General features: G+C 43.2%; 1 protein-coding gene across 2 annotated transcripts in view; it reads left to right on the top strand.

Annotated features, from left to right (window-relative positions):
• Positions 1 to 2,864: 2,864 nt before the first annotated feature.
• Positions 2,865 to 21,408, top strand: part of LOC106593648 (DEP domain-containing protein 7) — a 28,775-nt gene continuing 10,231 nt past the window's right edge. The window contains exons 1-2 of one of the 2 annotated variants that reach the window (XM_045689504.2): positions 2,865 to 2,971; positions 17,054 to 17,513. In XM_045689504.2, the coding sequence (XP_045545460.1) occupies positions 17,065 to 17,513 (449 nt within the window). In that variant the 5' untranslated portion in view covers positions 2,865 to 2,971; positions 17,054 to 17,064. Of the gene's footprint in view, positions 2,972 to 9,118; positions 9,244 to 17,053; positions 17,514 to 21,408 lie in introns of those variants that run through there. The other variant, XM_045689503.2, reaches the window with a different exon arrangement.

Raw genomic sequence — 21,408 nt, 5'->3', positions numbered from 1 at the left:
ATTCTCCTCTGACATTGCATGCGTGATAAGTTTGAAGGAGAAAGTGAAGGAAATAAAGTTGGTTCATTTTCCCAGAACAGGAACTGAAAGAGGAGAGCCAACATTGCTTTCACCTTGTGGACTAGTTCTCTAAGTGTGTTAACCAAAGAGCTGTTTAGTGACATTTCACCACAAGTGTATGTGTGCATGTGTGTGAAAGAGAGGGGAGGTGTGTTTCTGTGTGTGTGTGAGAGAGAGATGTCTTCTGTTTTGCAGCTATAATACACTGAGTGTACAAAACATTAGGAACACCTGCTCTTTCCATGACATAGACTGACCAGGTGAATCCAGGTGAAAGCTATGATCCCTTATTGATGTCACTTGTTAAATCCACTTCAATCATTGTAGATGAAGGAGAGAAGACAGGTTAAAGAAGGATTTTTAAGCTTTGAGACAACTGAGAGATGGATTGTGTATATTTGCCATTCAAAGGGTGAAAGATTTAAGTGCCTTTGAACGATGTATGGTAGTAGGTGCCAGGCGCACCGGTTTGAGTGTGTCAAGAACTGCAACGCTGCTGGGTCTTTCACTCTCAACAGTGTCCTGTGTGTATCAAGAATGGTCCACCACCCAAAGCACATCCAGCCAACTTGACACAACTGCGGGAAGCATTGGAGTCAACATGGGCCAGCATCCCTGTGGAACGACACCTTGTAGAGTCCATGTCCCAACTACTACAACAAAAAAAAAATGCATGAAATTAAATGAAATGTATGCAATCACTACTGTTAGTCGCTCTGGATAAGAGCGTCTGCTAAAATGTTTAAAAAAAAAGTAAAAACTAATTGAGGCTGTTCTGAGGGCATTTGGGGGAAGGTATTCCTAATGTTTTGTACAGTCACTGTTGATGGCTGGTTTAAGAAACACAATTACATCTGAACAGAGCCTCGTTTACACCTTGCGCTAACATGTGAGTTTCATGATCTGATGAATATGATCTTTTTATTTTTTTATTTTACGTTTATTTAACCAGGTGGCCAGTTGAGAACAAGTTCTCATTTACAACTGCAACCTGGCCAAGATAAAGCAAAGCAGTGCAAAACAAACAACAACACAGTTACACATGGAGTAAACAAACATATAGTCAATAATACAGTAGAAAAATAAGTCTATATACAATGTGAGCAAATGAGGTGAGATAAGGGAGGTAAAGGCAAAAAAGGCCATGGTGGCAAAGTAAATACAATATAGCAAGTAAAACACTGGAATGGTTGATTTGTAGTGGAAGAAAGTGCAAAGTAGAAATATAAATAATGGGGTGCAAAGGAGCAAAATACATAAATAAATACAGTAGGGGAAGAGGTAGTTGTTTGGGCTAAATTATAGATGGGCTATGTACCGGTGCAGTGATCTGTGAGCTACTCTGACAGCTGGTGCTTAAAGCTAGTGAGGGAGATAAATGTTTCCAGTTTCAGAGATTTTTGTAGTTCGTTCCAGTCATTGGCAGCAGAGAACTGGAAGGAGAGACGGCCAAAGGAGGAATTGGCTTTGGGGGTGACCAGAGAGATATACCTGCTGGAGCGCGTGCTACAGGTGGGTGCTGCTATGGTGACCAGTGAGCTGAGATAAGGGGGACTTCACCTAGCAGGGTTTTGTAGATGACCTGGAGCCAGTGGGTTTGGCGACGAGTATGAAGCGAAGGCCAGCCAACGAGAGCGTACAGGTCGCAGTGGTGGGTAGTATATGGGGCTTTGGTGACAAAACGGATGGCACTGTGATAGACTGCATCCAGCTTGTTGAGTAGGGTATTGGAGGCTATTTTGTAAATGACATCGCCGTAGTCGAGGATCGGTAGGATGGTCAGTTTTACGAGGGTATGTTTGGCAGCATGAGTGAAGGATGCTTTGTTGCGAAATAGGAAGCCAATTCTAGATTTAACTTTGGATTGGAGATGTTTGATGTGAGTCTGGAAGGAGAGTTTACAGTCTAACCAGACACCTAGGTATTTGTAGTTGTCCACATATTCTAAGTCAGAACCGTCCAGAGTAGTGATGCTGGACGGGCGAGCAGGTACGGGCAGCGATCGGTTGAAGAGCATGCATTTAGTTTTACTAGTATTTAAGAGCAGTTGGAGGCCACGGAAGGAGAGTTGTATGGCATTGAAGCTCGTCTGGATCTAATGCCTTTCTGATCAAATTTTGTTGCGTCTACACATTGTGTTAAAATGTGTCCACATTGTGACCTGATATTTGACAGAAATTCTTTCAAAATATTATGAATTTATTGAATTTAAGGCAATTACTTGTGCCATAAGACTTAGGTCAATGGTGCTTCCTGTCAATGATTTTAGTAGTTGGTATAATGATCATTTAAATGGTTTGACCATCCAGATCCGGAGGTCAGGAAGATCTGATCACAATCTGATGAATGTGTCATTTAATCGCCTACACCTGTAAATGTGGTGACAATGAGAATTTGGACAAGATCAGGACATAGGATGCATGTTAGCACCAGGTATAAACAGGGCTAAGGAGAGCAGTAGAACCAGTTTATGTGGATGTTTTTCGCAGGTTGACATTTATTGTCATGAGTCTTGCCCTGGAGGCAGCACTGAGTGGTTTCTGCTAGATTGGCCAGCAGCGAAGTCAAAATTGCCAATATTGTAAAAATTCATGATAACTAAAATTAGCTTTTTGGTGTTAATTTAAGGCCATGGTTAGCCATCATTAGGGTTAGCAGTGTGGTTAAGGTTAGGGTAAGGTTTAAAATCAGATTTTATGACTTTGTGGCTGTGCCAGCGAGTGACCACTCTGCAGAGCTGCCTCCATTACTTGTGTCATCCCAATAAATACCAACCTGCATGGCTTTCAGGCTGCAGGCTTGACACTGACAGTCAGTAAGGCAAAGACACAGGTCTGAATGCAAGTGTAATATTCTCCTGTAACTACATTTGGACCTTCTAGCTACAGCTGTTTGGAGCAGCACATTTGTGGTGAGTTAGTCTATAAATAAAAATAAAAAATAGATTATGTTATAGGTAACTTGTATGTGTATAAAGGTTTCTCATTAGCATACAATATATCATACCTATATAGGTACACTACTGTTCAAAAGTCTGGGGTCACTTAGAAATGTCCTTGTTTTTGAAAGAAAAGCAATTTTTTTGTCTATTAAAATAACATAAAATGGATCAGAAATACAGTGTAGACATTGTTAATGTTGTAATTGACTATTGTAGCTGGAAACGGCTGATTTTTTATGGAATATCTACATAGGCGTACAGAGGCCCATTATCAGTAACCATCTCTCCTGTGTTCCAATCGCACGTTGTGTTAGCTAATCCAAGTTTATCATTTTTAAAGGCCAATTGATCATTAGAAAACCCCTTTGCAATTATGTTAGCACAGCTGAAAACTGTTCTGATTAAAGAAGCAATAAAACTGGCCTTCTTTAGACTAATTGAGTATCTGGAGCATCAGCATTTATGGGTTCGATTACAGGCTCAAAATGTCCAAAAACAAAGAACTTGTCTATTCTTGTTCTGAGAAATGAAGGCTATTCCATGTGAGAAATTGCCAAGAAACTGAAGATCTCGTACAACGCTGTGTACTACTCCCTTGACAGAACAGTGCAAACTGGCTCTAACCAGAATAGAAAGAGGAGTGGGAGGCCCCGGTGCACAACTGAGAAAGAGCAAGGAGTGTCTAGTTTGAGAAACAGACGCCTCACAAGTCCTCAGCTGGCAGCTTTATTAAATAGTACCCGCAAAACACCAGTCTCAACGTCAACAGTGAAGAGGCGACTCCAGGATGCTGGCCTTCTAGGCAGAGTTCCTCTGTCCAGTGTCTGTGTTCTTTTGCCCATCTTAATCTTTTTCCTTTTATTGGCCAGTCTGAGATATGACTTTTTCTTTGCAACTTTGCCTAGAAGGCCAGCATCCCGGAGTCGCCTCTTCACTGTTGACGTTGAGACTGGTGTTTTGCGGGTACTATTTAATGAAGCTGCCAGTTGAGGACTTGTGTATTTCAACCTAGTGCATTTCCACTTGGGGGAAAAAGCACAACATGATCAGTTAATCTCATCCATAGAAAAATAATCATTCTAGTTCTGTGTTCTCAACATGCTTAGTTAGTTTTAGTTCTATGTTGTCAACATGCTTAGTGAGTTTTAGTTCTATGTTGTCAACATGCTTAGTGAGTTTTAGTTCTATGTTCTCAACATGCTTAGTGAGTTTTAGTTCTATGTTCTCAACATGCTTAGAGAGTTTTAGTTCTATGTTCTCAACATGCTTAGTGAGTTTTAGTTCTATGTTCTCAACATGCTTAGTGAGCTTTAGTTCTATGTTCTCAACATGCTTAGTGAGTTTTAGTTCTATGTTGTCAACATGCTTAGTGAGCTTTAGTTCTATGTTGTCAACATGCTTAGTTAGTTTTAGTTCTATGTTGTCAACATGCTTAGAGAGTTTTAGTTCTATGTTCTCAACATGCTTAGTGAGTTTTAGTTCTATGTTCTCAACATGCTTAGTGAGCTTTAGTTCTATGTTCTCAACATGCTTAGTGAGTTTTAGTTCTATGTTGTCAACATGCTTAGTGAGCTTTAGTTCTATGTTGTCAACATGCTTAGTTAGTTTTAGTTCTATGTTGTCAACATGCTTAGTGAGCTTTAGTTCTATGTTGTCAACATGCTTAGTGAGCTTTAGTTCTATGTTGTCAACATGCTTAGTTAGTTTTAGTTCTATGTTGTCAACATGCTTAGTGAGCTTTAGTTCTATGTTGTCAACATGCTTAGTTAGTTTTAGTTCTATGTTCTCAACATGCTTAGTGAGCTTTAGTTCTATGTTGTCAACATGCTTAGTTAGTTTTAGTTCTATGTTCTCAACATGCTTAGTGAGTTTTAGTTCTATGTTGTCAACATGCTTAGTGAGCTTTAGTTCTATGTTGTCAACATGCTTAGTTAGTTTTAGTTCTATGTTCTCAACATGCTTAGTGAGCTTTAGTTCTATGTTCTCAACATGCTTAGTGAGTTTTAGTTCTATGTTGTCAACATGCTTAGTGAGTTTTAGTTCTATGTTGTCAACATGCTTAGTTAGTTTTAGTTCTATGTTCTCAACATGCTTAGTGAGCTTTAGTTCTATGTTGTCAACATGCTTTGTGAGTGCTCCACCACTGCCTTGAGTCCTATTTTGGAAGTTTAAGACTTCCAGTCAGCTCTTATTTTGGGTTTCTGTTGTTAGTTTCCGGAGGAGTTGTGGAATTTCATTTAGAGCTTTTGACATCGTCCTGAGCTTTGTCTTTCATGTGAGTTCACCTGCTCTCTGGTCTGTATTTAGTCACACCATGGAACAGTCTGTATTGTTCTGCTTGTAGGCGTGTTACATTGTGTTTTATGGTTAGGGGTTAACAGTTACTGCTCTGGGACCTGTTTCCTCTGAATGTGACCTCCCAGAATGTGTGCTTCTGGAGAATGTCTAAAGATGTGTGTCTGAATGTATCTTATCTATTTCTCTTTCTTCTTTGGAGGGTTTTAGTTGTCTTAAGCATCCATCTCTCTGAATGTTTCTCCTTTCATTTTTCTCTTCATTGGTATTTCTCAAAACATTCTCTCTCTTTCTCTCTTCTCTAGAACTTTTTATTTTTTATCTATAATCATCTAGGAAATTAGGTGTCAGGGAGAGGGAGGAGACTCAAGCAAATGCACCCCCCACACACATACTTTCTGTCTCTGTCTCCCTATCTCTCTCTTACACACATACACACTCCAACACACACACAAACCCTCTCTCTCACTCACACACACACACACACCCACACACACACACACACACACACACACACACACACACACACACACACACACACACACACACACACACACACACACACACACACACACACACACACACACACACACACACATATAATGTTGGAGAATGTAACCATCCCCTGTCAAACCGGTTTCCACCGGCACAGTTGCCTTCTTCATTCTTCTCCAGCATTGTGTCTTTGAGAGTTGATCTGTAATGTTCAGTCTTCCTTTCAGTACTCATGACGGACTCAACGCCTTGAGTTCAATGTATCACCTTTATGCATTTCCATGACAATGGATTATATTTCTATAGAAATGGGGGCTTCTCCAGTGAGGATCTCAGTCTGATGATCTAACCCCTTCAGACAGGATCTATCCCCTTCAGACTAGATCTATCCCCTTCAGACAGGATCTATCCCCTTCAGACTAGATCTATCCCCTTCAGACAGGATCTATCCCCTTCAGACTAGATCTATCCCCTTCAGACAGGATATATCCCCTTCAGACTAGCTATCCCCTTCAGACAGGATCTATCCCCTTCAGACTAGATCTATCCCCTTCAGACTAGATCTATCCCCTTCAGGCAGGCTCTATCCCCTTCAGACAGGATCTATCCCCTTCAGACTAGATCTATCCCCTTCAGACTAGCTATCCCCTTCAGACAGGATCTATCCCCTTCATACTAGATCTATCCCCTTCAGACTGGATGAAGTGTGTGTGGTTGTTTGTGTGTGTTCTGCGTGGGTGGGTGTGTGCGTGCCTGCCTTCCTGCATGAGCGTGAGTGAGTCTGTGTGGCCTCCGACAAGTTGCCAAACAATCATGAGATTCCGACCACAATGGATGTTTACTAAACTGTAGACAACATGGGGGCTGTGTTCAGTCACATCATTATGGAGGCTTTGCCACCTGAGTGTGTCTGTGCACAGGTGTTAAGTTTCAGATCTGTGTCCTCGGCCCCTCCTCCCTCTCACTCTCAATTCAATTCAATTCAAGGGCTTTATTGGCATGGGAAACATATGTTAACATTGCCAAAGCAATTGAAGTAGATAATAAACAAAAGTGAAATTAACAGTAAACATTACACTCACAGAAGTTCCAAAAGAATAAAGACCTTTCAAATGTCATTATGCCTATATACAGTGTTGTAACGATGTGCAAATAGTCTCTCTCTCGCTGTGTGTGTGTGTGTGTGTGTGTGTGTGTGTGTGTGTGTGTGTGTGTGTGTGTGTGTGTGTGTGTGTGTGTGTGTGTGTGTGTGTGTGTGTGTGTGTGTGTGTGTGCGCTGTTTTATACATGAGACTGCTGCTTCTGTTTCAGTAACTTGTTACTTTGGGTGACCACTCAGCCCTGGCACCTACCCCACATGTTACAAACTGATGATGTCAACAGCATAAAGGTGTACATGAAATGGCTGCAGTAGCTTATAGAAGGGTTGTAGGGAGAATGATTGACATGAGAGAAAGAGGACATGAAGTGGGCTATAGAGACAGTCTGTTACTGACGTCATAATAACACAAAGCTGAGGCAATTCCATTGTAACCAGCTTGTTACGATGCCTCCTTAATACACTCTGACCTCAAACCTCACATCACCTATAGGACTATATTATATTGTATCTTTCTAACTCAGTCAGCAACCCAGGACTTTAGGACCTGGGGTAGCAGGTAGCCTAGTGGTTAGAGCGTTGGGCCAGTAACCGAAAGGTTGCTGGATCGAATTCCCGAGCTGACAAGGTAAAAATCTGTCGTTCTGCCCCTGAACAAGGCAGTTAACCCACTGTTCCCTGGTAGGCTGTCATTGTAAATAAAAATGTGTTCTTAATTGACGTGCCTAGTTAAATAAGAATAAATCAAAAAGGACTGTCTTGTCCATGCATTATTTTCCTTTGTTCCTTTTCTTCAACCCCTTTCTCTTGCTGTCTCCCCTCCTCAGTAACTATCCTCCTGCTCTCTCTCTCTTTCAATTCAATTCTTTCTCTGTCTGTCTGTATCTCTCTCTCTTTCTTTGTCTCTCTCTCTCTCTCTCTGTGTGTGTGTCTCTCTCTCTCACTTAATCTCTCTCTGTCTCTCTCTCTGTGTCTGTCTGTCTGTCTGTCTGTCTGTCTGTCTGTCTGTCTGTCTGTCTGTCTGTCTGTCTGTCTGTCTGTCTGTCTGTCTGTCTGTCTATCTGTCTCTCTCTCTCTCGATCTCCCTATCTCTCTGTCTCTCTCTCTGTGTCTTTCTGTCTCTCTCTCTCTCTCTCTCTCTGTCTGTCTGTCTCTCTCTCGATCTCCCTATCTCTCTCTGTGTCTTTCTTTCTGTCTGTCTGTCTGTCTGTCTGTCTGTCTGTCTGTCTGTCTGTCTGTCTGTCTGTCTGTCTGTCTGTCTGTCTGTCTGTCTGTCTGTCTGTCTGTCTCTCTCTCTGTCTGTCTGTCTCTCTCTCTCTCGATCTCCCTATCTCTCTGTCTCTCTCTCTGTGTCTTTCTGTCTCTCTCTGTCTCTCTCGATCTCTCGATCTCCCTATCTCTCTCTCTCCACTCAATAGAAGTAAATGGCCTTATAAAAACACACAGAGCAGGTTGACATCCAACTGTTTCCCATGCCTCTGCTCTCCTCCCTACGCTCCGTCTATCAGCTGCTCTGCTATCAGCGGGTTTCTACTGTATGTTTAACAAGGTGAGGCTGGGAGAGGGAGCACCACAGAGCCTGGAGACTGTACACAACCTCTGCACTGATTTTGCCTCTTACTTTTGCCATTTGAATGGTTTACCTTTATGGTGTCATAACCAAAGAATATCCATGAGGAGTGAATGTGGTTCACTGGTTGAATGTGACTGAAGTTAGCTATAGCTGTGATTTCACACCGATGCATTGTATAATGACTAATCATTTCAGGAGATGAACTCTGTTCTAGTAAATACCTTTAGAGAGTTTTCAGACCTGAGTCATGCTGATGGGAATTCTTTAGCAGGTATCCTAACAATAGTTTACTGCTGATCAAACATGTCCCTGTAATTTACATGTGACAGGCTAAATGTAAGATGTCAATTCAGAACATGTAAACAGCTGAAGTGTATAAACCTTTGGTCTCTGTTAAAGAATTTGAAACCTATAAAATGAATTGTGTGTGTGTGCGCGCGAAAGTGTGAGAGAGAGACCAAGAGGAGGAGACAGAGATTAAGGGGGAAATGTAACACAAAAAAATCTTCTCGGTCTTTTCATATTCTAAATGTCTAAAAAGCGAAATACTTATCATGTAAATGAGGTTGGAGATGGAGGCGTTATTTAACGTTGTAATCGTCCTGAAGAACGTATAGCGAGCGAGGCGGTTTCGGGTCGACTTTGCAGTTACGTCACTGTGGTGAGAGAAGGAGACAGCGGGAGGACAGACGTTAGTAGTAGGAGCCAAATGATACAGAGGAAAAGAGAGGTAGCCGTTTAGCGCTCCGGGAACTGTTTTCATGCTGCACAAACCACGAGGTAGGCCTAATAATATATTTCATCCTTTATGATAACTTTGAAATGTTTTTTTTTATTATTACGAAATCATGTCACAGCTTTTGTTTCGTTTTCCAATAAGCCTATCAGAAAATGTTAGAGAAAGTGATTTGATTTTGCTACAGTTTCAATGAATGTGTCAATACATAACTGTTTATGCCATGGAGCTGAATAGATCGAAATGGTTTATAGTTGAAATGGATCCTAAGCCGATGGCTCCGTTTTTAGGTGGAACCTAGATGGGTCACATCCCAGTCAACTACACTATATAGCCTGTAATCGCTCAACATTTTATATATTGTTTCCTAATGTAACAATAAACAGTTCATATTTTCAAATAATTAATTAATTACCATAGCTATATACATTATTAGGCTACTTTGAGGATATTTTTTATTCGGAGGAACTACAGTATTTCTGATCCCAATGATTTATGGCAGTGCAGTTTCTCAGCTCTTGTAGGCTATAGGCATAATCTGCAGTGAGAGGTATTTACATTCAAATTCAAACTGCGTGGGTTTTAGATGTACATTAGTATTTTCCTTCAGGCTATATCAATTGTGACGAGTCTGAGCGCGTAAAGGAATGAACGTCACAGAACCAAGCCTAGTTTACTTTCTGTCTGATGCCTGTTGCTTTTCGTCATTCTTCGAAATCTCCTTCTTAATAGGCTATAAAAAAAATAGTAAAATCATGAAAAGAATCATGTAAAACTCCAAGGTATTCTACCTGAGCCTAACTCTTTCCAATAGGCGCACTTACGGCTACAGCAGATAGTCTCCCCTATCAGTCCACAAATCAACACGTTCCATTTGGGAGGAAGTATGTGGTGATACAGTTCCCGTTGGGATTATTTACCTGCATGGTGTGCAAACACACCGCTCTCTGTTGCCCTTGACCGAATAGAGCGAATTCCCACCTGATGCAACGCGCCTGCGAGAGGAGAGAAGGAGAGCTGGGGACTGAGGGAGGGAGGGAAAGTGGGATGTTTGGCGACAGCTATACAAACTGGCTCCAATCTCAGTCGGGGCGGGCAAAGCGAGGTGACAGACCATTCCGATTCCCAGGATTGTTTTCATCCGCACATCGACCCCGTGAACTCCTCAACTCGAGTGATGCTGACATTGAGCAGATCCGGATTACTGTACCAGGATCCCCAGGCTGTTTTCCAGAATACCGCTTTCTTAACCCCCAAATGAAGGATTACACTCTAATGCAGTTTACAGTAATTTATCCATTAATGGGGTTTTCTGGGTGTTAAACCAATGAATGTCTTGTAATCCTGTGTAATTGTATTTCACCCTCATGTCTTTTCCAGGCCTGCATTAGGCTGCTATTACATTGTCATCAATATTAGCCTGTAGGTTCTTTGTTTTTCACTTCATCATTTTTGTCATTTAGCAGACACAATTTACAGTAGTGAGTTTTCATACTGGTCCCCCGTGGGAATCGAACCCACAACCCTGGTGTTGCAAGCGCCATGTTCTACCAATTGAGGTTAATCTCCCTCTGTTTGACATCTATTCAGTTGATATCTCTCATACGTGTCCAATACTTTTGGTCTATGGTGTATGTATCAACCATGTTGTGATGGTCATGTCAGGTTATCAACCATGCTGTGATGGTCATGTCAGGCTATCAACCATGCTGTGATGGTCATGTCAGGTTATCAACCATGCTGTGATGGTCATGTCAGGCTATCAACCATGCTGTGATGGTCATGTCAGGCTATCAACCATGCTGTGATGGTCATGTCAGGTTATCAACCATGCTGTGATGGTCATGTCAGATTATCAACCATGCTGTGATGGTCATGTCAAGCTATCAACCATCAGGTTATCAACCATGCTGTGATGGTTATGTCAGGTTATCAACCATGCTGTGATGGTCATGTCAGGTTATCAACCATGCTGTGATGGTCATGTCAGGTTATCAACCATGCTGTGATGGTCATGTCAGGCTATCAACCATGCTGTGATGGTCATGTCAGGTTATCAACCATGCTGTGATGGTCATGTCAGGCTATCAACCATGCTGTGATGGTCATGTCAGGTTATAAACCATGCTGTGATGGTCATGTCAGGCTATCAACCATGCTGTGATGGTCATGTCAGATTATCAACCATGCTGTGATGGTCATGTCAGGCTATCAACCATGCTGTGATGGTCATGTCAGGTTATCAACCATGCTGTGATGGTCATGTCAGATTATCAACCATGCTGTGATGGTCATGTCAGGTTATCAACCATGCTGTGATGGTCATGTCAGGTTATCAACCATGCTGTGATGGTCATGTCAGGCTATCAACCATGCTGTGATGGTCATGTCAGGTTATCAACCATGCTGTGATGGTCATGTCAGGTTATCAACCATGCTGTGATGGTCATGTCAGGTTATCAACCATGCTGTGATGGTCATGTCAGGCTATCAACCATGCTGTGATGGTCATGTCAGGTTATCAACCATGCTGTGATGGTCATGTCAGGTTATCAACCATGCTGTGATGGTCATGTCAGGTTATCAACCATGCTGTGACGGTCATGTCAGGCTATCAACCATGCTGTGATGGTCATGTCAGGTTATCAACCATGCTGTGATGGTCATGTCAGATTATCAACCATGCTGTGATGGTCATGTCAAGCTATCAACCATCAGGTTATCAACCATGCTGTGATGGTTATGTCAGGTTATCAACCATGCTGTGATGGTCATGTCAGGTTATCAACCATGCTGTGATGGTCATGTCAGGCTATCAACCATGCTGTGATGGTCATGTCAGGTTATGAACCATGCTGTGATGGTCATGTCAGGTTATCAACCATGCTGTGATGGTCATGTCAGGTTATCAACCATGCTGTGATGGTCATGTCAGATTATCAACCATGCTGTGATGGTCATGTCAAGCTATCAACCATCAGGTTATCAACCATGCTGTGATGGTTATGTCAGGTTATCAACCATGCTGTGATGGTCATGTCAGGTTATCAACCATGCTGTGATGGTCATGTCAGGTTATCAACCATGCTGTGATGGTCATGTCAGGCTATCAACCATGCTGTGATGGTCATGTCAGGTTATCAACCATGCTGTGATGGTCATGTCAGGCTATCAACCATGCTGTGATGGTCATGTCAGGTTATCAACCATGCTGTGATGGTCATGTCAGGCTATCAACCATGCTGTGATGGTCATGTCAGATTATCAACCATGCTGTGATGGTCATGTCAGGCTATCAACCATGCTGTGATGGTCATGTCAGGTTATCAACCATGCTGTGATGGTCATGTCAGGCTATCAACCATCAGGTTATCAACCATGCTGTGATGGTCATGTCAGGCTATCAACCATGCTGTGATGGTCATGTCAGGCTATCAACCATGCTGTGATGGTCATGTCAGGCTATCAACCATGCTGTGATGGTCATGTCAGGTTATCAACCATGCTGTGATGGTCATGTCAGGTTATCAACCATGCTGTGATGGTCATGTCAGGCTATCAACCATGCTGTGATGGTCATGTCAGGTTATCAACCATGCTGTGATGGTCATGTCAGGTTATCAACCATGCTGTGATGGTCATGTCAGCCTATCAACCATGCTGTGATGGTCATGTCAGATTATCAACCATGCTGTGATGGTCATGTCAGATTATCAACCATGCTGTGATGGTCATGTCAGGTTATCAACCATGCTGTGATGGTCATGTCAGGTTATCAACCATGCTGTGATGGTCATGTCAGGCTATCAACCATGCTGTGATGGTCATGTCAGGTTATCAACCATGCTTTGATGGTCATGTCAGGTTATCAACCATGCTGTGATGGTCATGTCAGGTTATCAACCATGCTGTGATGGTCATGTCAGGCTATCAAACATGCTGTGATGGTCATGTCAGGTTATCAACCATGCTGTGATGGTCATGTCAGGTTATCAACCATGCTGTGATGGTCATGTCAGGTTATCAACCATGCTGTGATGGTCATGTCAGGCTATCAACCATGCTGTGATGGTCATGTCAGGTTATCAACCATGCTGTGATGGTCATGTCAGGTTATCAACCATGCTGTGATGGTCATGTCAGGTTATCAACCATGCTGTGATGGTCATGTCAGGTTATCAACCATGCTGTGATGGTCATGTCAGGCTATCAACCATCAGGTTATCAACCATGCTGTGATGGTCATGTCAGGTTATCAACCATCCTGTGATGGTCATGTCAGGCTATCAACCATGCTGTGATGGTCATGTCAGGCTATCAACTATCAGGTTATCAACCATGCTGTGATGGTCATGTCAGGTTATCAACCATGCTGTGATTGTCATGTCAGATTATCAACCATGCTGTGATGGTCATGTCAGGCTATCAACCATGCTGTGATGGTCATGTCAGGTTATCAACCATGCTGTGATGGTCATGTCAGGCTATCAACCATGCTGTGATGGTCATGTCAGGTTATCAACCATGCTGTGATGGTCATGTCAGGCTATCAACTATCAGGTTATCAACCATGCTGTGATGGTCATGTCAGGTTATCAACCATGCTGTGATGGTCATGTCAGATTATCAACCATGCTGTGATGGTCATGTCAGGCTATCAACCATGCTGTGATGGTCATGTCAGGTTATCAACCATGCTGTGATGGTCATGTCAGGCTATCAACCATGCTGTGATGGTCATGTCAGGTTATCAACCATGCTGTGATGGTCATGTCAGGCTATCAACTATCAGGTTATCAACCATGCTGTGATGGTCATGTCAGGTTATCAACCATCCTGTGATGGTCATGTCAGGCTATCAACCATGCTGTGATGGTCATGTCAGGTTATCAACCATGCTGTGATGGTCATGTCAGGCTATCAACCATGCTGTGATGGTCATGTCAGGTTATCAACCATGCTGTGATGGTCATGTCAGGCTATCAACTATCAGGTTATCAACCATGCTGTGATGGTCATGTCAGGTTATCAACCATGCTGTGATTGTCATGTCAGATTATCAACCATGCTGTGATGGTCATGTCAGGCTATCAACCATGCTGTGATGGTCATGTCAGGTTATCAACCATGCTGTGATGGTCATGTCAGGCTATCAACCATGCTGTGATGGTCATGTCAGGTTATCAACCATGCTGTGATGGTCATGTCAGGCTATCAACTATCAGGTTATCAACCATGCTGTGATGGTCATGTCAGGTTATCAACCATGCTGTGATGGTCATGTCAGATTATCAACCATGCTGTGATGGTCATGTCAGGCTATCAACCATGCTGTGATGGTCATCTCAGATTATCAACCATGCTGTGATGGTCATGTCAGGCTAAGATCTTTTTATTGGTATTTTATCCTGAGTTGTGCTGTTATTCAGGCTATCAGCTGTCTGTCAAACAGCTGTAGTGACTGGACAGTGCCTGTTACAACATAGTTCATTGGTTACATCAGTAATATGCAAAACCTTCCAAGTGGTACAGGATATTGTGTTGTCGGAGTGCCGTCCGAAGAGGGAAACTGTTTAACATTAATGGTTCATGGAGATAGGAGACATCCAGCACACACCTTCTTCCTTATGGACCTGTTCTGTTACGTCAATGAAAGGAAAGTGCATGTCTGCTCACTGCCTGCTACCTACGCTCCAGGTGGAAGGTGCCCTTTGACACAGATCTAGAATCAGATTACCCTCCTCAAATCATAACCTTAACCATTCAGGGTGATAATGTAAAACATGATGTTAGATCATCTTAGGAGCAACTTTATCCTACTCTGTCTGGTGCTGTCTGGCACGGTCTTCATTGAGCCAGTAGTGTGTTTTGGGGTCATAATGGTGTTTATCAGGTTGTGATGTCATATGAGTCTGTAGTGGTGCTGTGAGGAAGTGATTGATGACCTTCAGTCCCCAGTGTTCTATTCTCAGCTTCCTGAAGACGTTTGCTTACCAGACTTTAAATGGTTCCCGCTGGGGGAGGAATAAAAGCTTCTCACAGACCTACAACACACACACACACACACACACACACACACACACACACACACACACACACACACACACACACACACACACACACACACACACACACACACACACACACACACACACACACACACACACACACACACACACACACACACACACACCCTTTCCCTTCCACAACCACCAGCAAAACCAGTGTCAATGACAGCAGTGGGGTAGGCAAGCTGTGCCTCCTGTTCATCTCAATGAGGACTTCACCAGTCCCTTTCCCCTTCCCCACACCCCTCTTCACCAGCCCCTTCCCCTCACCCCTCTCCCCCCTCTTCACCAGCCCCTTCCCCTCACCCCTCTCCCCCTCACCCCCTCTTCACCAGCCCCTAACCCCTTCCCCTCACCCCTCTCCCCGTCCCCTCTCTTCTCTTGGTCTATGTGGTTGGTGACATCAGATAAATAAGCCATTTATGGTGCAGCAGGTGAAGTATAGCTGCATTGATGCACAGCGTTTTGAGGTAAAAGTGTGGGTTGCTGTGTGTGTCTGCCTGGAATTATATCTGCATGTGAAGATTACAGAAGGTTTTTGATGAGTTTAAAATGATTAGCCTCACTGGTGCGATCTGATGACGTTTAGTGTGTATGATGTGTGATGTGGGATACGGCCCACCCTGTTGATGTGGCTGGAGAGGAAAGAGCATGCTGGGATAGATCGGCCTGGAGACAAGAAGCTGATAATCTCATCATTGTGGCTGAGATAGCCCGGGAGATGCGGCTGACAATCTGATCATTGTATCAGAGTTGGATGAAGAGGGATGGGTGCGGCATGGTGTGTACATCTGTGTGTGTGTGTGTGTGTGTGTGTGTGTGTGTGTGTGTGTGTGTGTGTGTGTGTGTGTGTGTGTGTGTGTGTGTGTGTGTGTGTGTGTGTGTGTGTGTGTGTGTGTGTGTGTGTGTGGTGTGTGTGTGTGTGTGTGTGTGTGTGTGTGTGTGTGTGTGTGTGTGTGTGTGTGTGTGTGTTAGAAGAGTGTCTGTGTATGTTATAGGGGATCGGTTGAGGAGGGACATTAGTCCCAATGGTGCCATTACAAGGCTTGTTAGAGCATTACACTGTGTGTGTGTGCTATGTGTGTGTGTGTGCGTGTGCGTGTGCGTGTGCGTGTGCGTGTGCGTGTGTGTGTGTGTGTGTGTGTGTGTGTGCTATGTGGTGTAATGTCAAGGCTGGTGAGTGTGCTATTGTTATTGGCCTAGAAGGTTCTTTACTTTGGAGATGTTGAACTGTTGGAAGAGCTCTGTAAAGGAGATGTTGAACTGTTGGAAGAGCTCTGTGAAGGAGATGTTGAGCTGTTGGAAGAGCTCTGTGAAGGAGATGTTGAACTGTTGGAAGAGCTCTGTAAAGGAGATGTTGAACTGTTGGAAGAGCTCTGTGAAGGAGATGTTGAACTGTTGGAAGAGCTCTGTAAAGGAGATGTTGAACTGTTGGAAGAGCTCTGTGAAGGAGATGTTGAACTGTTGGAAGAGCTCTGTAAAGGAGATGTTGAACTGTTGGAAGAGCTCTGTGAAGGAGATGTTGAACTGTTGGAAGAGCTCTGTAAAGGAGATGTTGAACTGTTGGAAGAGCTCTGTAAAGGAGATGTTGAACTGTTGGAAGAGCTCTGTGAAGGAGATGTTGAACTGTTGGAAGAGCTCTGTAAAGGAGATGTTGAACTGTTGGAAGAGCTATGTAAATTCTACTACTCAGATATAAAGAGTGGACTTTAGAACACTGTGATCTGTGCTGAATTTACTGAGTTTCATTCTCTCTCACCCCCCCTCCTCCTATTCCCTCCCCCAGGAGAGCAGGGCATGGCCGGTAAGCCGTTCCGGGCCACCTTCATCTGGAGCAGCATCATCACTAACCTCCAGCAGCGCGTCCAGGTCAAGCGCCACCGTCATAAGCTCAAGACCTACCATGACTGTTTCCTGGGGTCAGAGGCTGTGGACGTGGTGCTGGCCCATGTCATCCAGTCACGGTTCTGCGGCGATGCCGAGGTGCCTCGCTCCAAGGCCGTACGTCTCTGCCAGGCCCTGATGGACTCGCGGGTGTTCGAGGCGGTGGGCACCAACGTTTTTGGGAATAAGGAGAAGAGGCGTGCCACCTTCGAGGACAGTAGCTGTAGTCTGTACCGGTTGCTTCCGCTTCCGTCTAGTCCCACTACCATGACCAGCTCGCACTCGACGAGCACCATCACCATCGAGAGTGGATACGACTCGCCGAGCAAACACCAGAACAGCTACAGCCCACCTCTCAGACGGTACGGTCGACTGAGTTTAAAGCTTTGTTCATGAGTTGATATGTTTCGTAATCCTTCCCAAACAGCGGATTAACAATGGATTCATTTTATAAGGGCTTTCATCCCAAAACTCAACTCATGTATCACCAATGACCTCTGCGACCTTGTGCTTACTCTCACTGATTGGTGCTTCTCAGTTGTCCAATCAAGGCTCTCCTTGATGATGATTGTGATAATGTCCCCATAAACCTAATTTGCATGATTCCTATGATTTTTGGCTCTGTATAAAAGAACAGGTATTTTCTCTCTCTACTCAAACACACAGTTAGACATTCGGTTAGAGAGCTCCTTGTTAGGCAGTGAGACAGGGACTGTATGGTTTGACTCAGAGCTCTGTAAGGGATTATGGGTTTAGAGAACTTGTCACAGAGCCTGCAGATTTGGCACCGTTGGTCATTATTCTGGGAAGGCCAGACATAAAGAGTTGATATCAATGCTTTCAGTCTCTGTTGTGGATGCTATGTGTCTCTCTTCTGTCTTTAAGAGTGTAGAACATTAAGTAGCTATTCTACATGAAACTGTAATTTTTTGTAAAGAATGACTTAAGGAAACTAGAGTGTAGAGGACTGAGATCTGCACTGAGATCAACAGGAGAACTGAAGTGGTGTGATGATAATATCATATGGCCATTGGTCATGGTGGCTCTCTGGTCTCCCACTAACCATGTGAAGTGGTCCTGAGTGACAGCTCAGTACTGTACCCATAAAAACCTCCTGCCTCCAATCTGTTTCACTGAGATGAAAGAGTGGAGAGAGAGAGAGAGAGAGAGTAGAGTGAGTATATATATACGTATATAGAGAGAGAGAATAGGTAGAGTAGAGAGAGAGTAGAGAGGAGAGAGAGAGTAGAGAGAGAGTAAAGAGAGGGAGAGAGATAGTAGAGAAAGAGCGAGAGAGAAAGTAGAGAAAGAGAGAGAGAGTAGAGAGAAAGAGAGAGAGAGAGTAGAGAGAGAGAGAGATAGTGAAGAGAGAGATAGTAGAGAGAGTGAAGAGAGAGAGATAGTAGAGAGAGTGAAGAGAGAGAGATTGAAGAGAGAGAGATAGTAGAGAGAGTGAAGAGAGAGAGAGATAGTAGAGAGAGAGTAGAGAGAGTGAAGAGAGAGAGTAGAGAGTAGAGAGGGGACTCCTATGGTAGGTACACCTATAGCTCATCTCTTGGCAGTAGTACTGTAGACTACGTTATCACTGACCTCAACCCAGAGTCTCTCAGAGCGTTCACAATTAGCCCACTGACACCCCTATCAGACCACAGCAAAATCAGTCTACTTGAACAGAGCAATACTCAAGTATGAGGCATCAAAGCTAAAGGAACTGAGTAATATTAAGAAATGCTATAGATGGAAGGAATGTAGTGTGGAAACCTACCAAAAAACAATTAGGCAACAACAAATTCAATCCCTTTTAGACAACTTCCTGGACAAAACGTTCCACTGTAATAGTGAAGGTGTAAACTTAGCATTAGAAAATCTTAACAGTATATTTGACCTCTCAGCTTCTCAGCTTATCAAATCTAAAAATCTCAAATAGTAAACCAAAGAAAATGAACAACAATGACAAATGGTTTGATGACGAATGCAAAAATCTTAGAAAGAAATTGAGAAACCTGTCCAACCAAAAACATAGAGACCCAGAAAACCTGAGTCTTATCCTTCACTATGGTGAATCACTAAAACAATACAGAAATACAATATGAAAAAGAAGGAACAGCACGTCAGAAATCAGCTCAATGTAATTGAAGAATCCATAGACTCTAACCACTTCTGGGAAAATTGGAACACACTAAACAAACAACAACACGAAGAGTTATCTATCCAAAATGGAGATGTATGGATAAACCCCTTCTCTAATCTTTTTGACTCCATAACAAAGAACAAACAGCAAAAACATATACATGATCAAATACAAATCTTAGAATCAGCTATTAAAGACTACCAGAACCCACTGGATTCTCCAATTACCTTAAATGAACTACAGGACAAAATAAAAACCCTCCAACCCAAAAGGCCTGTGGTGTTGATAATATCCTCAATGAAATGATCAAATATACAGACAACAAATTCCAATTGGCTATACTAAAACTCTTTAATGTCATCCTTAGCTCTGGCATCTTCCCAAATATTTAGAACCAAGGACTGATCACCCCAATCCACAAAAGTGGAGACAAATTTGACCCCAATAACTACCATGGGATATGCGTCAACAGCAACCTTGGGAAAATCTTCTGCATTATCATTAACAGCAGACTCGTACATCTCCTCAGTGAAAACAATGTACTGAGCAAATGTCAAATTGGCTTTTTACCAAATTATCGTACGACAGACCATGTATTCACCCCCCACACCTTAATTGACAAACAAACAAACCAAAGCAAAGGCAAAGTCTTCTCATGCTTTGTTGTTTTCAAAAAGCCTTTGACTCAATTTGGCATGAGGGTCTGCTATACAAATTGATGGAAAGTGGTGTTGGGGGAAAAACATACGACATTATAAAATCCATGTACACAAACCACAAGTCTGCGGTTAAAATTGGCAAAAAACACACATTTCTTCCCACAGGGCCGTGGGGTGAGACAGGGATGCAGCTTAAGCTCCACCCTCTTCAACATATATATCAACGAATTGGCAAGGGCACTAGAACAGTCTGCAGCACCCGGCCTCACCCACTAGAATCTGAAGTCAAATGTCTACTATTTGCTGATGATCTGGTGCTTCTGTCACCAACCAAGGAGGGCCTACAGCAGCACCTAGATCTCCTGCACAGATTCTGCTAGACCTGGGCCCTGACAGTAAAAAAAAAGTCCAGTCGCCAGGAATGCAAACACAAATTACATCTAGACATCGTTGCCCTGGAGCACACAAAAAACTATACCTACCTCGGCCTAAACATCAGCACCACAGGTAACTTCCACAAAGCTGTGAACGATCTGAGAGACAAGGCAAGAAGGGCATTCTATGTCATCAAAAGGAACATAAAGTTCGACATACCAATTAGGATCTGGCAAAAAATACTTGAATCAGTTATAGAACCCATTGCCCTTTATGGTTGTGAGGTTGCTCACCAACGAAGAATTTACAAAATGGGACAAACACCAAATTGAGACTCTTTATGCAGAATTCTGCAAAGAATATCCTCAGTGTACAACGTAGAACACCAAATAATGCATGCAGAGCAGAATTAGGCCGATACCCGCTAATTCTCAAAATCCAGAAAAGTGCCGTTAAATTCTACAACCACCTAAAAGGAAGTGATTCCCAAACCTTCCATAACAAAGCCATCACCAACAGAGAGATAAACCTGGAGAAGAGTCCCCTAAGCAAGCTGATCCTGGGGCTCTGTTCACAAACACACCCCACAGAGCCCCAGGACAGCAACACAATTAGACCCAACCAAATCATGAGAAAACAAAAAGATAATTACTTGACACATTGGAAAGAATTAACAACAAAACAAACAGAGCAAACTAGAATGCTATTTGGCCCTAAACAGAGAGTACACAGTGGCAGAATACCTGACCACAGTGACTAACCCAAACTTAAGGAAAGCTTTGACTATGTACAGACTCAGTGAGCATAGCCTTGCTATTGAGAAAGGCCGCCGTAGGCTTGGCTCTCAAGAGAAGACAGGCTATGTGCACACTGCCCACAAAATGAGGTGGAAACTAAGCTGCACTTCCTAACCTCCTGCCCAATGTATGACCATATTAGAGACACATATTTCCCTCAGATTACACAGATCCACAAAGAAATCGAAAACAAACCTGATTTTGATAAACTCCCATATCTACTGGGTGAAATACCACAGTGTGCCATCACAGCAGCAAGATTTGTGACCTGCTGCCACAAGAAAAGGTCAACCAG

Source organism: Salmo salar, chromosome 11 (assembly GCF_965601325.2).
Source record: "Salmo salar chromosome 11, fSalSal1, whole genome shotgun sequence".
NCBI lineage: Eukaryota > Metazoa > Chordata > Actinopteri > Salmoniformes > Salmonidae > Salmo > Salmo salar.
Note: the sequence above shows the minus strand (reverse complement) of the source record. Positions and strands in the feature narration are given on the sequence as shown.